General features: G+C 47.8%; 1 protein-coding gene across 1 annotated transcript in view; it reads right to left on the reverse strand.

The window, feature by feature from the left end:
- The window catches only part of DPP7 (dipeptidyl peptidase 7), a 720,522-nt gene that overhangs the window by 557,477 nt on the left and 147,199 nt on the right, over nucleotides 1–15,846 (reverse strand). Inside the window, 1 exon segment of the mRNA XM_030207062.1 lies at nucleotides 5,923–6,058. Coding sequence (XP_030062922.1) covers nucleotides 5,923–6,058 — 136 coding nt within the window.

A 15,846-nucleotide genomic window follows, 5' to 3' on the forward strand; every position in this document is an offset into this window, starting at 1 on the left:
GGAGAAAGCTGTCTCTCAGGAGAGGGAGTGGGATCGGAAGGAAGACCCTCAGACTCCTCGTCAGAGAAATATCTGGGGTCTTCTTCCTCTTCCCACGAGGCCTCACCCTCGGTGTCAGACACAAGTTCACGGACCTGTGTCTGCAACCGTGCCCGACTCGACTCTGTGGAGCCACGTCCACGATGGGGGCGTCGAGAGGTAGACTCCCTCGCCCGCATCGGCAAAGCTCCCTCCGCCGACGTAGTCGGGGAGCCTTCCTGGGAGGCACCGACGCCGGAGACCTCACCTCGGGCGATGGGCCAGCCGGCGCCACTCTCGACGGTACCGGTGGCGCAAGCACCGCCGGTACCGGAGGGGTAGGGCGCAACAGCTCTCCCAGAATCTCTGGGAGAACGGCCCGGAGGCTCTCGTTCAGAGCGGCTGCAGAGAAAGGCATGGAGGTCGATGCAGGCGTCAACGTCAGAACCTGTTCCGGGCGTGGAGGCTGTTCCGGGCGTGGAGGCTGTTCCGGGCTGTCCAGAGTGGAGCGCATCGACACCTCCTGAACAGAGGGTGAGCGGTCCTCTCGGTGCCGATGCCTGCTGGGTGCCGACTCCCTCGGCGACCCAGAGCTCTCGGTGCCGACCCGGGAAGGAGACCGATGACGATGCTTCTTCGATTTCTTGGAACGAAGCATGTCACCGGAGCTTCCCGGCACGGACGAGGAGGACGTAGAATCCAGCCGTCGCTTCCTCGGGGCCAAGGCCGAAGGAGGTCGGTCTCGGGGGGGCTGTACCGCAGGAGCCCTCAGGGTAGGGGGAGACCCACCCGAAGGCTCACCGCCACCAGCAGGGGAATGGACAGCCCTCACCTGCACTCCAGACGAAGCACCACCGTCCGACGACATCAGCAGATGAGGTCCCGGTACCACCGACGTCGATGCAGCTATCCGATGTCTCGGCGCCGATGCAGAGGGCCGATGCCTCGATGCACTCGATGCACTGGCGGCTGAGGATGAAGCTCTGGACGCTGAAGACGTCGATGCACTCGATACCCCCGGTGCCGATGCCGACGAAGAGCCCGAGAACAAAACGTTCCACTGGGCCAATCTCGCTACCTGAGTCCGCTTTTGCAAAAGGGAACACAGACTACAGGCCTGCGGGCGGTGCCCAGCCCCCAAGCACTGAAGACACGACACGTGCCTGTCAGTGAGCGAGATGACCCGGGCGCACTGGGTGCACTTCTTGAAGCCGCTGGTAGACTTCGATGTCATGGGCGGAAAAATCACGCCGGCGAGATCAAAAGTCGAAATGGCGGAAAAGGCACCGAAAAAACAAGGGGAAGAAAACTTCGACCCGAGGCCTAAAAGCGGCCTACCCCGACGACGAAAGAAAACTTACCGGGGCGAAAAGCTAAAATTAGCGGGGGGAGAAAAGACCAAGAGTCTTTTCCCACAGAGAATGGATTATATTTTGTTTTTGTTTTTTTTCTTTTCGAAAACACACGACGAACGCGCGAGGTCGACTTTGCGGGGCCCGACACGGCGAAAAGACGACCGTACCGAGCGCGGACAAAAGAAGACTGACGAACACGAGCCGGTTCGGGCGGGAAGACGGCCGCGCATGCGCGGTGCGCATGGGCGCGCGGGGACTAGCAAAGGCCTTTGCTAGTGAAGTTTCCGATTGGAGGGGCTGCCGTGGACGTCACCCATCAGTGAGAACAAGCAGCCTGCTTGTCCTCGGAGAACCACTGTTACCACACCCTCCAGCAACGAGTTCCAGAGCTTAATTATTCTTTGAGTAAAAAAATATTTCCTCCTATTTGTTTTAAATTTCATTGGGTTGTCCCCTGGTCTTTATACTTTTTAAAAGAGTGAAAAATCGATTTGCTTTTACCATTTCTACACCACTCAGGATTTTGAAGACCTCAATTATAACCCCCTCAGCTGTCTCCACAGTGCTGAGTGTAGATAGATAGATAGATACCATTTCACCTTATTGTGCCCCAGCACTGCCATATTAGGTAGTTGCCTTATTTTTATTTATCTGGTTTCATGCCAATAAAATTTCCGATCTGACGAAGAAGGGCAACCTTCGAAAGCTAATCAAGAAAAGTATTAAGTTATGTCCAATAAAAAAGGCATCATCTTATTTTCTTTTCCATGTTTTATTTGGTTTGATTTCTATTGATAACCTTAAGAGTGGACTAACACGGCTACCACACTCCTCTACACGCCAATAAAATAGTGGGAAGATCCTTGCTGGATAGGAATGCTTCATGTTGTTTCACTAGGTGAGTTCTTTTTGTTACATTTTTTGTACCCCGCGCTTTCCCACTCATGGCAGGCTCAATGCGGCTTACATGAGGCAATGGAGGGTTAAGTGACTTGCCCAGAGTCACAAGGAGCTGCCTGTGCCTGAAGTGGGAATCAAACTCAGTTCCTCAGTTCCCCAGGACCAAAGTCCACCACCCTAACCACTAGGCCACTCCTCCACATATATGTCTGACTGCCAGTGGCGTACCAAGGGGGGGGGGGGGGGGGGCGGTCCGCCCCGGGTGCACGCCGCTGGGGGGTTGCCGCGCGCCTGTCGGCTCTTCGTTTTCATGCTCCCTCTGCCCCGGAACAAGTTACTTCCTGTTCCGTGGCAGAGGGAGCATGGCAACGAAGAGCCGACAGGCGTGCGGCACCCCCCCCCCCCAGCGGCGTGCACCCGGGGGGTTCTTTCGCCGGGGGGTCACGCTGCACCCGGGGGGGGGGGTATTTCACCGGGGGGGGGGGGAGGTCACGCTGTTCCGGGGGCGGCGCTGCACCCGGGGGGCGGGGCACATCGGCGATCCGCCCCGGGTGTCAGGGCCCCTATGAACGCCACTGCTGACTGCAACCTTTTTACTTCTTTAAATAGAAACCCTGCTTATAAGGGTGCATTCAGCCCCCACACACTGAAAGTTAAAACTCTTAAACCAGACTTATTCATATTTTTTTTTATAATCCCCCTTCCTTATTCCCTTTCTCCCTTGTATAAGCCTAATGTACCCTGTGATCAACAATTCAAACAAATCATCATCACCACCCTTTTTCCCTCTTCTTTGCTCTCCTCCTCCTCCCTCATCATCTCCCTACCAATGGCCCTGAAATCCCCCAGCCATCCTTTATTCTGTCAGACATGACCCCACTGAGACATAATCATAGCTCTTTCCCTAATTCCCCCCATTCCTTCATGTTAATCCAACATCTCCTTCCCAGCCTCCCAAACAAAAGCCCTCCTACACCCCTATCAGGTTCTTTTGATCCTTATCAACCCAACCCTCAATTACACACATTTACTCTCCATCTCATTATGAACCCTGCTACCTCTTATGCCCAAGCATCTGTACCACTTGACCATCATTCCCTTCCCCCAAGACTCACACTACATACAGCCCTATAACCCTCCTCCAGATATATTAGTCCAATACCTCCAAATCTCATGAAGACATTAGCTTTAGCCTCAGCCCCACAGTTCTTCACTCATGCTCTCAGTCTTTATTATGCCACTTCTTCTATTTAGACATCCAAGGATGTATGGTTGCAAAAGCACCATTCTCAGTCTTCTCTCTGCTGCCACAGTTCCTCAACCTCTCCTGCTTAGACCTCACACTGCTCTCCTTTACCACTTACAAAGTTCTATTTCAATCCCCTTCCACTTGAACAGTTCCTTATGTCCACTGAATTAATTTCAGTTGACGGTTTCAGGCTTTCCTTCTCCAACAATGCCTAGGTCTCCTCCAGTATACTTTCTTTCTTGCTGGCACTCCCAAAAGTAAGTATGAGGCCAAAGAGGTACAGCCACTTATAAAGTATATTCACTTTATTCAGAAGAAACATATCTTTGAAGGGTCTTTTCTTCTGAAGTGTTATTTGTAGAAGTCATTATAGACTTTGATATTCAAGTTATTCCAGTAAAAGGTGCCCACTATTCTGGCCTTGCTCACCAGTTTCTCCTTCTCCTCGTAACTGTGGAAGCAAGCCACTATGTCTGACAGGAGTTGAGTTCTCCTTGGACCCAACACTCCATTGACCCTATCCACTTTTATTTTAACTAGTTTAGTTGCTCCTTCAGTATTTGCTATCCCCATAAGACTATACTATATTTTTGGACCGCTACCATGGTAACTAAAAACTCCATTTCTGGAATTCCTCTAATCCAGATGTTGTTTTCCTGTGATCTATTCTTCTCAAGATCCTCTACTTTACTGATAAAGCCTCTGTTAGCCTCTTGTAGCCCTTCCTCAGTCTTTTTATGGTTACCAGCTCCTTCAGTATCTACTCAGGCTCTGATATCTGCCAAATCATCTCAAATTTCCCTGACTCCTCCTTATTTTTCACTTCATCAAAGCAATCTCATTTTTTAATTTGGAGATTAAGCTTTTCATATCAACTTTAGTAATACTGAGACCTGCTACTCTATCCTCCCACTGGCACTTTCATCAGATTCCACTTTGGACACCTCAGCAAGAGCCGCAAATGCCACACCACATAGATTCATGGTCACACTTTTTTTCTGCCACATGATTCACAACCTTGTAATCCTCATTTCCTATTCGCTGCCATTTTGCTTCCTCCTTTTTCTGTCTATCTTTTATTTTTGAATGTTATTTGGGTGGATTAAAGAATTTATAAGGAGGAATTCCAAATTTCATACAAGAGTACTGTGAGCACTCTGGAGGGCTGGTACGAGGGAGAGGGGATAGTGGTTCTTTCAGCCGGCATCATCCCCGGTCATTCAGCCCAGCTAGGAGAGCAGGGCGCCCTCTAGGGATCAAACTGCCAGGGAAAGCTGTAATGCAGGAGAAAAACTACACTCCCCAGAAGCCAGTGCAGGGTCAGCTGAACTCTCAGGAGGGGGAGGGTGGAATGACTGATTGGGAGATGAGGTCTGATCCTGGAGATGGGGAACAGCTGGTGGAGCTTGGGGAGGAGGAGGAGATGGAGTGGAATAAAGCAGAGGTAGAAGGAGAAGGTAAGGGGGAATGTATGGAGGTGGGTGGTTTGGCTCTAACCCGTGCAGACAGGGTGAGAGCTTTTGGGGCCTCAGCATTGCCCCGGTTGTGGAGTTGGGGGAAGCTGGGAGCAAAGCAGTGGGGGAGCAACTGGAAAGCACAACTTGCTACCATATTGGCTGTTCCCAAGAGGTAGTGCTGTGGAAGGGGGGGAAGGGCTTTAAGACAGAAAGGCATGTGCATTTTGGGGGAACTTAAACTGTAAGAGGTGAGAGAGGAGGTGGTTCCAGCTAAATCTCCAAAACTATCTGCGGTGAAGATAGTGTGGCTGGAGGTTTGGGGAGAGAGAATTTAAAACAAAAGCCTGTAATTGAAAATGGATTAAAGTTTGCTGATAATTGGAGGTGTTTAGACAAGGCTGACATCTGTAACAATAAAGAACTTGGATTGCTCTTTCTGCTGGAGTGGGACTGATTTTCTCAGCAGCTGGCAAGGTGGAGAGGGAGAGCAAGTGAAAGTGCGGTGGCTGGCTAGGAAAGCAGACGGAAGCCAGTGAAAGCTAAGCAGGGTCCACCCTGGCTCCCACCTGGAAGGGGAACCTGGTTACAGTACCCAATTCAGGCATCCACATTCAACGGTGGCATCACTTCCTCCCAAGGTGAACACAATTTGAATCTTTATTAGTAACCACCGTAACAAGTGAAAGAGCACAATAGCATTTGAATAGTGCAAATTTTAAAGGAAAAGGGAGCATTTTAGAAAAAGAGATACAGACTTTAAATAAAAGAAACTTGAATGAGGAAAGATTTTACTTCCTAATACTAAAAATACATTTATAAAGGAACCCACTGTAAGTGATTTTTCTGTCAGCAAAACTTCACTGTCAATTTAGTAGGTACAAGACTAGCATGATATATTTTCTAAATGTAATGTCATTTAACTTCTTAATAGACTTTAACTTACTGTAGTGACATCTCCAAAGAACTGGCCAGTGTTTCCAATACCAGCAACATAATATATAGGTGCACTGGAAGCCAGAGCTCCACTCACAATATCTGGATACTTTAGTCTCATGTATGCACTCAAAATCCCTCCATAACTGAGAACAGAAAGAACAGTTTAATATGATGTAGTATTTTCATGCAGCGTGTTCAAAACTGGAGTTTAAAAGCAGCTATACTAGGTCAGACCAAAGTTTCAAGCCCTGTATGCTATTTCCAACAGTAGCCAATTCAGATCACAATTACCTCACAGGATTCAAAAAGTAACTAGATTCTATGCTGCTTACCCCCAGGGATAAACAATAGCTTTCCCAAGTCTGCCTTAATGATCAGATTGCAAGATATAATATATGTATACCATTTAGGCTCATTAAAGTAGTGACATAAAAAAGTATTGAGTCATAATATTCTTTTTACTTTCTTCACTGCAGTGGCTGAAATAAGCAATTATATCACTCTGCTCTGTAACTGGCTCGTTCTGGACATAGTTTTGCAAAATCTGAAAATAACAAAATCCAATATAATGAGCCAACCAAAATAAAAATATGCATATATGTGAAAAAGGTTCCCTCAGGTGCAATTTCCACCCCAACTATATCCCACTGTGAAAAGGGTCCTTTTAGGATGACTCATGCATTTATCTTTCATAGGGTCCTTTTTGTTGGAAAGCAGCACTGAATAAAGTGCTTCTCTTGGGCCAAACTTAAATAAACACCAATATTGTAACTATGAAGTATCAAACTGAATCAATCAAAATTAAAGTAGTGAATTTATGTCAGTCTGTAAATCCATGGGATTAAAGTTGCCTGCTGTTCCTGTATGATTCAGCCACAAAGATATTCAAAAATAGAGAAGCACTGTAAGCAACTTTTTCATAAGAATGTCATGTGACCCCTGACACAGACACTTTGCTGAAACACAGGTCATATCAGGTCAGTCAATAAACTTCCCTTCCTTCAACCTAAGGTTTCACCCCTCAGTTCCATCTGTGGACCACTGACAACATCCTTTTCCTCAGAGGAAGCTCCATTTACCACTACCCTCTGTCTCCTTCCATTTAACCAGTATTTGATCCAGTCAGTCACTTTAGGTCCCATACTGAGGGCATTCAGTTTGTTTATCAGTCACCTATGCGGAAACGTGTCAAAGGCTTTGCTAAAATCCAAGTACACCACATCTAGCGCTCCTCCCACATCCAACTGCTTGGTCACCCAAAGAAGTCAATCAGATTTGTCAGACAAGACCTGCCTCTACTGAAACCATGCTGCCTCAGGACCTGCAGTCCATTCAATTTGAGAAACCTCACATTTCCATTAGTTTACTCACCACTGAGGTCAGATTGACTGGTCTATAATTTGCAGCCTCCTCCTTCTTCCACTCTTGTGCAGGTGGACCACATTCACCCTTCTCCAGTCCTCTGGGACCACTCCAGACTCTAAGGAAGCATTGAAGAGGTCACACAGTGAAGCCATCAGAACCTCTCCAAGTTCCTTGAGTACCCTCGGATGTCTCCCACCAGGTCCCATCGCTTTGTCTACTTTTAGTTTAGCTAGCTCCTCACACAATCTTCCGAGAATCGGTCCCGGTCTACCATATATCCGTCCCCATTAGCATTTGTTTTCTGCGGTCCCAACCCTAGCCTTTCATCCATGAACACAGAACAGAAATAATTGTTAAGCAGTTCAGCTTTATCCTTATCAGCTTCTAAATATTCCTGTCCTCAGCCTTGAGGCTCACAATGCTATTGTGGCACTTCCTGCTTTCAATTACATATCTAAAAAATGTCTTGTCCCCCAATTTTACCGTATCAGCTATTTTTTCTTCCATTTGCCTCTTCCCTTTCCTGACAGCTTCTCTTAGCTTGTCTAGATAGTTTTGCCTGTCTTCCTCTTTTTGTGATGTCTTGTAATGTATGAAGGCTAACCCTTTTTCCCTTACCTTTTCAGCTACTATGTTCAAGAACCACAGCGGCCTTCTTTTCCTTTTAGTAATTTTCTAACATAAAGGTTTATTGTCTTTAAAATAGCTCCTTTCAGTTTTGCCCACTGCTGTTCTACTTCCTTCAGCTGTTCCCATCCAACTGACTCTTCCTTGAGAAATTCTCCCATTTTGATAAAGTTAGTTATTTTAAAATCTAGGTCCTTCAATCTTGAATAAGCCTTCTTTTCCTGTCTCTTAATATTGAGCCACATCATTTAGTAATCACTAGATGTCAAAAGATCCCTCCGTCACATCAGAAATATTCTCCCCATTCATAAGCACCAGATCTAGAATCTTTCCATCTCGTGTTGGTTTCATTACCCACTGCTGGAACAATGCTTCCTGTAGAGAATCCCTTTGCCTCTAGATGACCCCACAGTAGGGCTTCTCCAATTGACATCTGGCATATTAAAATCACCTATTAGTAATACTTCCCCTTGCCTAGCTATCTTGTGAATGTCTTCAATTAAGGCTCTGTCCATTTCTTCTGACTATGAAGGAGATTTTTCCTGAATAGATTATAACCAGGTATAACTATATCCAAGTCATGGTTCTCCGTGAGCCACGTCTCTGTGACTGCCACTAAATCCAAGTCGGTTTCTATCATTGCAGCCTCCAAATCTAGAAATTTGTTTTCCATACTATGGGCATGGGTATACAAGGCTCTCCATATTTTACTTTTTTCCTCCTTTTCTATAAAGGTATTTGATGTCTTACCTTTCTGATGGTTATTAATGACTTTGGGGCTTTTTTCACCCATCCCCAGCAAATTTAGTTTAAAGCCCTCTTTAGTACTTTGGCCAATCTGTTGCGAAGACTTATTTATTAGTTTAATTGTAAGTCTTTGAAAGTTGAATATTTGAATAAAACTGTATTGGTGTTTTTATTAAGCAAAGTTACTCACTTGTATTAGGTGTTCTCCTAGGACAGCAGGCCAGGTATTCTCACATGTGGGTGAAGTAATCCAACGGAGACTAGTGTTGATGCTGACTACCATATAGATGTTTCAAGAAAATTCTAGTAGTGTACCACCATGCATGCACAGATCCCTCAGTCAGGTAACATAGCTAAAGGAATACAACTCCTAGGGGAGGTGAGGGGGTATGTAAGAATACTTGGCCTGCTGTCCTCAGAGAACATCTGCTACAGGTGAGTAACTTGGCTTTCTCCAAGGACAAGTAGGCCTAGTTGTATTCTCACATGTGGGAATCCCTAGCTACCAGGCTCACCAAAAACAACAATGCTAGGACAATAAGAACTAGGATAATAGGACAATAGAAACATTGAGGCCTCCAAATCCATATATGTACTAGCTGTGAAGGTGCAGCCTGGAATGTAAGAAAACTTAGCCTAGAACGGTGGAGCTGGATTCTAGACAGCAAACAGATTCTGCAGGACTGTCTGACCAAACCAGGCATTACTTCGGGTATCCTGCTCAAGGCAGTAGTGAATGTGTGGACCGAAGACCATGTTGCAGCTTTCCAAATCTCCTCATTGAAGGCTGATCTCAAGTGGGCTGCTGATGTAGCCATGGCTTTGACATTATGAGCCTTGACATGACCCTCAATAATCAACCCAGCTTGGGCATAAGTAAAGGAGATGCAATCTGTTAGCCAACTGGAGATTGTGTATTTGGTGATGGCTACCCCCATCCTGTTTGGGTCAAATGAAACCAAAAGGTGGGTGGATGGTCTATGGGCTTTAGGCCTCACCAGATAGAAGGTTAAGGCTCGTTTGCAGTCTAAAGTATGCAATATACTCTCAACAGGATGGGAAAGTGGTTTCTGGAAAAAAATGTTGGCATAACAATTGACTAGTTAAGATGGAAATCCAACACCATCTTAGGAAGGAACTAAGGGTGCGTGAGAAGAACTATTCTGTTGTGATTAAACTTTGTGTAAGGCGGATCAGCTACTAGGGTCTGAAGCTCACTGACTCTATGAGCTTAAGTGACCACCATCAAAAACACAACTTTGCAGGTCAGATACTTCAGAAGACAGGAATAAAGCGGCTCAAAAGGAGTTTTCATCAGCTGAGTGAGAACAGCGTTGAGATCCCAAGACACAGTGGGAGGTTTGATGGAGGGCTTTGTCAACAGAAAACCTCTCATGAACTGAACTAGAGGCTGAACAGAGATGGGCTTACCTCCTACACGGAGATTATAAACACTAATTGCACTAAAACGAACCCTTACAGAGTTGGTTTTCAAACCATACTCAGAGAGGTACAAGAAGTATTTAAGCAGTTTTTGTGCAGGACAAGAGGATCTGGGGCCTGGCCCTCATACCACACAGCAAACCTCCTCCACTTAAAAGAGTAACACCCCTTAGTGGAGTCTTTCCTGCAAGCAAGCAAGATTCTGGAGACACCCTCAGGCAGATTCAAGGATACAAACTATGCTTTCAACATCCAGGCCATGAGGACCAGGGTCTGGAGGTTGGGATACAGAAGGGATCCCTTGTTCTGTGTGATGAGGGTCGGAAAACACTCCAGTCTCCATGATTCTTCAGAAGGCAGCTGCAGAAGAAGAGGAAAACAAATCTTCCTTGGCCAATAAGGGGAGATTAGGATCATAGTTCCCCGATCTTGCGTTTCAGCAAAGTCTTCTCTATGAGAGGTATTGGAGGATACGCATGCAGAAGTCATGTCCCCCAATGTAGGAGAAAGGCATCTGACACTATTCTGCCATGTGACCTGAGCCTGGAACATAACTGGGAGACTTTGTTGTTGAGATGAGTGGCAAAAAGATGCACCAAGGGGGTGCCCCACTCTTGGAAGTTCTTGCAGGCTATGCCCATATTAAAAGACCACTTGTGAGGGGGGCGTGTCAAGATGGCACCGTGAGCAGTTGTGTTTGAAGCAAGCTCCTACCTTCCCTGCCGAATTTGTATTTTTCCTGTAACAATGCCACATACTAAACGTAAGGGGACGATCTGGGGAGTTCCTGGGACGTCCACGCCGGCAAGGGCGGGTTTGGAGCGCTTCTTCCCCGCGGTTTCCCGAGAAAGCAGAGCGAAGTCCTTAGCAAGTGGAGCCGGTGAAGCGGCTCTCCCGCTGGATGCAGAAACATCTCTCTCCCCGCCGAGCTCTATGGCTCCTCCTTGCCCTGCAGCCTTCGCCAGTCGAATGGGGTTTCCTTCGGAACCCGGAAAGGGTGATTCCGAAGAGCCCAGAGGGGAGCTCGATTTTGCGGGGAAATCTGAAGCTGCAGGAGAGATGGAGGTGAGCCTAAGTAAGATCTGGCTGAAGTTATTGGAAATTGAAAAAACCCTGAGACAATCTTCTGAAGAGGTAAAAACATTACATTTGAATGTGCAGGAAGTGAAGAACTCTATGGACATTGTCAAACAAGAATTTTCTACAAAAATTGAGGCCTTGCAGAAAGAATCTAAGCAAATGGAAGAATTTAAAGTGGCAGCGATTAATGATAACATTAAGATAAGAAGGAAGATAGAACAAATGGAGAACTATAATAGGAGATTAAATCTCCGTATACTAAATTTTCCTAGATTGCTGGGGATCTCCTCAAATGATATGTTTTGCAGATTTTTGAAAGAAACTTTGAATTTTCCCCAAGAAAGTTTTCCTCCATTGAATAAAATTTACTATATTTCAAGTACAATGAAAAAAGTAGAGGGAGAAGACTCAGTAGACCTACAAAATGTCACAGCCATTTTGGAACAATCAACTGCAGACGCGACGGAAAGAGGGACATTGATAGTTTTGTTTGTTTTTCAGCAGGATCTAAATGCAATAAAGCGAATGCTACATACCTGTAGAAGGTATTCTCCGAGGACAGCAGGCTGATTGTTCTCACTGATGGGTGACGTCCGCGGCAGCCCCTCCAATCGGAATCTTCACTAGCAAAAGCCTTTGCTAGCCCTCGCGCGCCGATGCGCACCGCGCATGCGCGGCCGTCTTCCCGCCCGAAACCGGCTTGAGCCGGCCAGTCTCATGTGTAGCAAGACAAAGACAAGGGAAGACACAACTCCAAAGGGGAGGCGGGCGGGTTTGTGAGAACAATCAGCCTGCTGTCCTCGGAGAATACCTTCTACAGGTATGTAGCATTCGCTTTCTCCGAGGACAAGCAGGCTGCTTGTTCTCACTGATGGGGTATCCCTAGCCCCCAGGCTCACTCAAAACAACAACCATGGTCAATTGGGCCTCGCAACGGCGAGGACATAACTGAGATTGACCTAAAAAAATTTACCAACTAACTGAGAGTAGAGCCTGGAACAGAACAAACAGGGCCCTCGGGGGGTGGAGTTGGATCCTAAAGCCCAAACAGGTTCTGAAGAACTGACTGCCCGAACCGACTGTCGCGTCGGGTATCCTGCTGCTGGCAGTAATGAGATGTGAATGTGTGGACAGATGACCACGTCACAGCTTTGCAAATTTCTTCAATAGAGGCTGACTTCAAGTGGGCTACCGACGCAGCCATGGCTCTAACATTATGAGCCGTGACATGACCCTCAAGAGCCAGCCCCGCCTGGGCGTAAGTGAAGGAAATGCAATCTGCTAGCCAATTGGAAATGGTGCGTTTCCCCACAGCCACTCCCCTCCTGTTGGGATCAAAAGAAACAAACAATTGGGCGGACTGTCTGTTGGGCTGTGTCCGCTCCAGATAGAAGGCCAATGCTCTCTTGCAGTCCAATGTGTGCAGCTGACGTTCAGCAGGGCAGGAATGAGGACGGGGAAAGAATGTTGGCAAGACAATTGACTGGTTCAGATGGAACTCCGACACAACCTTTGGCAGGAACTTAGGGTGAGTGCGGAGGACTACTCTATTATGATGAAATTTGGTGTAAGGAGCCTGGGCTACCAGGGCCTGAAGCTCACTGACTCTACGAGCTGAAGTAACTGCCACCAAGAACATGACCTTCCAGGTCAAGTACTTCAGATGGCAGGAGTTCAGTGGCTCAAAAGGAGGTTTCATCAGCTGGGTGAGAACGACATTGAGATCCCATGACACTGTAGGGGGCTTGACAGGGGGCTTTGACAAAAGCAAACCTCTCATGAAGCGAACAACTAAAGGCTGTCCTGAGATCGGCTTACCTTCCACATGGTAATGGTATGCACTGATTGCACTAAGGTGAACCCTTACGGAGTTGGTCTTGAGACCAGACTCAGACAAGTGCAGAAGGTATTCAAGCAGGGTCTGTGTAGGACAAGATCGAGGATCTAGGGCCTTGCTGTCACACCAGACGGCAAACCTCCTCCATAGAAAGAAGTAACTCCTCTTAGTGGAATCTTTCCTGGAAGCAAGCAAGATACAGGAGACACCCTCTGACAGACCCAAAGAGGCAAAGTCTACGCTCTCAATATCCAGGCCGTGAGAGCCAGGGACCGGAGGTTGGGATGCAGAAGCGCCCCTTCGTCCTGCGTGATGAGGGTCGGAAAACACTCCAATCTCCACGGTTCTTCGGAGGACAACTCCAGAAGAAGAGGGAACCAGATCTGACGCGGCCAAAAAGGAGCAATCAGAATCATGGTGCCTCGATCTTGCTTGAGTTTCAACAAAGTCTTCCCCACCAGAGGTATGGGAGGATAAGCATACAGCAGACCCTCCCCCCAGTCCAGGAGGAAGGCATCCGATGCCAGTCTGCCGTGGGCCTGAAGCCTGGAACAGAACTGAGGGACTTTGTGGTTGGCTCGAGATGCGAAGAGATCCACCAAGGGGGTGCCCCACACCTGGAAGATCTGTCGCACTACACGGGAATTGAGCGACCACTCGTGAGGTTGCATAATCCTGCTCAACCTGTCGGCCAGACTGTTGTTTACGCCTGCCAGATATGTGGCTTGGAGCACCATGCCGTGACGGCGAGCCCAGAGCCACATGCTGACGTCTTCCTGACACAGGGGGCGAGATCCGGTGCCCCCCTGCTTGTTGACATAATACATGGCAACCTGGTTGTCTGTCTGAATTTGGATAATTTGGTGGGACAGCCGATCTCTGAAAGCCTTCAGAGCGTTCCAGATCGCTCGCAACTCCAGAAGATTGATCTGCAGATCGCGTTCCTGGAGGGACCAACTTCCTTGGGTGTGAAGCCCATCGACATGAGCTCCCCATCCCAGGAGAGACGCATCCGTGGTCAGCACTTTTTGTGGCTGAGGAATTTGGAAAGGACGTCCCAGAGTCAAATTGGACCAAATCGTCCACCAATACAGGGATTCGAGAAAACTCGTGGACAGGTGGATCACGTCTTCTAGATCCCCAGCAGCCTGAAACCACTGGGAAGCTAGGGTCCATTGAGCAGATCTCATGTGAAGGCGGGCCATGGGAGTCACATGAACTGTGGAGGCCATGTGGCCCAGCAATCTCAACATCTGCCGAGCTGTGATCTGCTGGGACGCTCGCACCCGCGAGACGAGGGACAACAAGTTGTTGGCTCTCGCCTCTGGGAGATAGGCGCGAGCCGTCCGAGAATCCATTCTCAACCTCTCACTTTCCACTGCGACTGTCCCTGCTTCCTTTAAACATGCTGTGGTCACACCTCTCCTTAAGAAGCCTTCACTTGACCCTACTTGTCCCTCTAATTACCGACCCATCTCCCTCCTTCCTTTTCTCTCCAAATTACTTGAGCGTGCTGTTCACCGCCGCTGCCTTGATTTTCTCTCCTCACATGCTATTCTTGACCCATTACAATCTGGTTTTCGCCCTCTCCACTCAACTGAAACTGCGCTTACTAAAGTCTCCAATGACCTATTACTGGCTAAATCCAGAGGTCAATATTCCATCCTCATTCTTCTTGATCTTTCCGCTGCTTTTGACACTGTCGATCACAGCATACTTCTCGATACCCTGTCCTCACTTGGATTCCAGGGCTCTGTCCTTTCCTGGTTCTCTTCCTACCTCTCCCTCCGCACCTTTAGTGTTCACTCTGGTGGATCCTCTTCTACTTCTATCCCTCTGCCTGTCGGTGTACCTCAGGGTTCTGTTCTTGGTCCCCTCCTCTTTTCTATCTACACTTCTTCCCTTGGTTCATTAATCTCATCCCATGGCTTTTCCTACCACCTCTATGCTGATGACTCCCAAATCTACCTTTCTACCCCTGATATCTCACCTTGCATCCAAACCAAAGTTTCAGCGTGCTTGTCTGACATTGCTGCCTGGATGTCTCAACGCCACCTGAAATTAAATATGACCAAAACCGAGCTTCTCATTTTCCCCCCCAAACCCACCTCCCCGCTCCCCCCGTTTTCTATTTCTGTTGATGGCTCTCTCATTCTCCCTGTCTCCTCAGCTCGAAACCTTGGGGTCATCTTTGACTCTTCTCTCTCCTTCTCTGCTCATATCCAGCAGACCGCCAAGACCTGTCGTTTCTTTCTTTACAACATCCGTAAAATCCGCCCCTTTCTTTCCGAGCACTCTACCAAAACCCTCATCCACACCCTTGTCACCTCTCGTTTAGACTACTGCAATCTGCTTCTTGCTGGCCTCCCACTTAGTCACCTCTCCCCTCTCCAGTCGGTTCAAAACTCTGCTGCCCGTCTCATCTTCCGCCAGGGTCGCTTTACTCATACTACCCCTCTCCTCAAGACCCTTCACTGGCTCCCTATCCGTTTTCGCATCCTGTTCAAACTTCTTCTACTAACCTATAAATGTATTCACTCTGCTGCTCCCCAGTATCTCTCCACACTCGTCCTTCCCTACACCCCTTCCCGTGCACTCCGCTCCATGGATAAATCCTTCTTATCTGTTCCCTTCTCCACTACTGCCAACTCCAGACTTCGCGCCTTCTATCTCGCTGCACCCTACGCCTGGAATAAACTTCCTGAGCCCCTACGTCTTGCCCCATCCTTGGCCACCTTTAAATCTAGACTGAAAACCCACCTCTTTAACATTGCTTTTGACTCGTAACCACTTGTAACCACTCGCCTCCACCTACCCTCCTCTCTTCCTTCC

The sequence above is a fragment of the Microcaecilia unicolor genome, chromosome 6 (genome assembly GCF_901765095.1).
Source record: "Microcaecilia unicolor chromosome 6, aMicUni1.1, whole genome shotgun sequence".
NCBI lineage: Eukaryota > Metazoa > Chordata > Amphibia > Gymnophiona > Siphonopidae > Microcaecilia > Microcaecilia unicolor.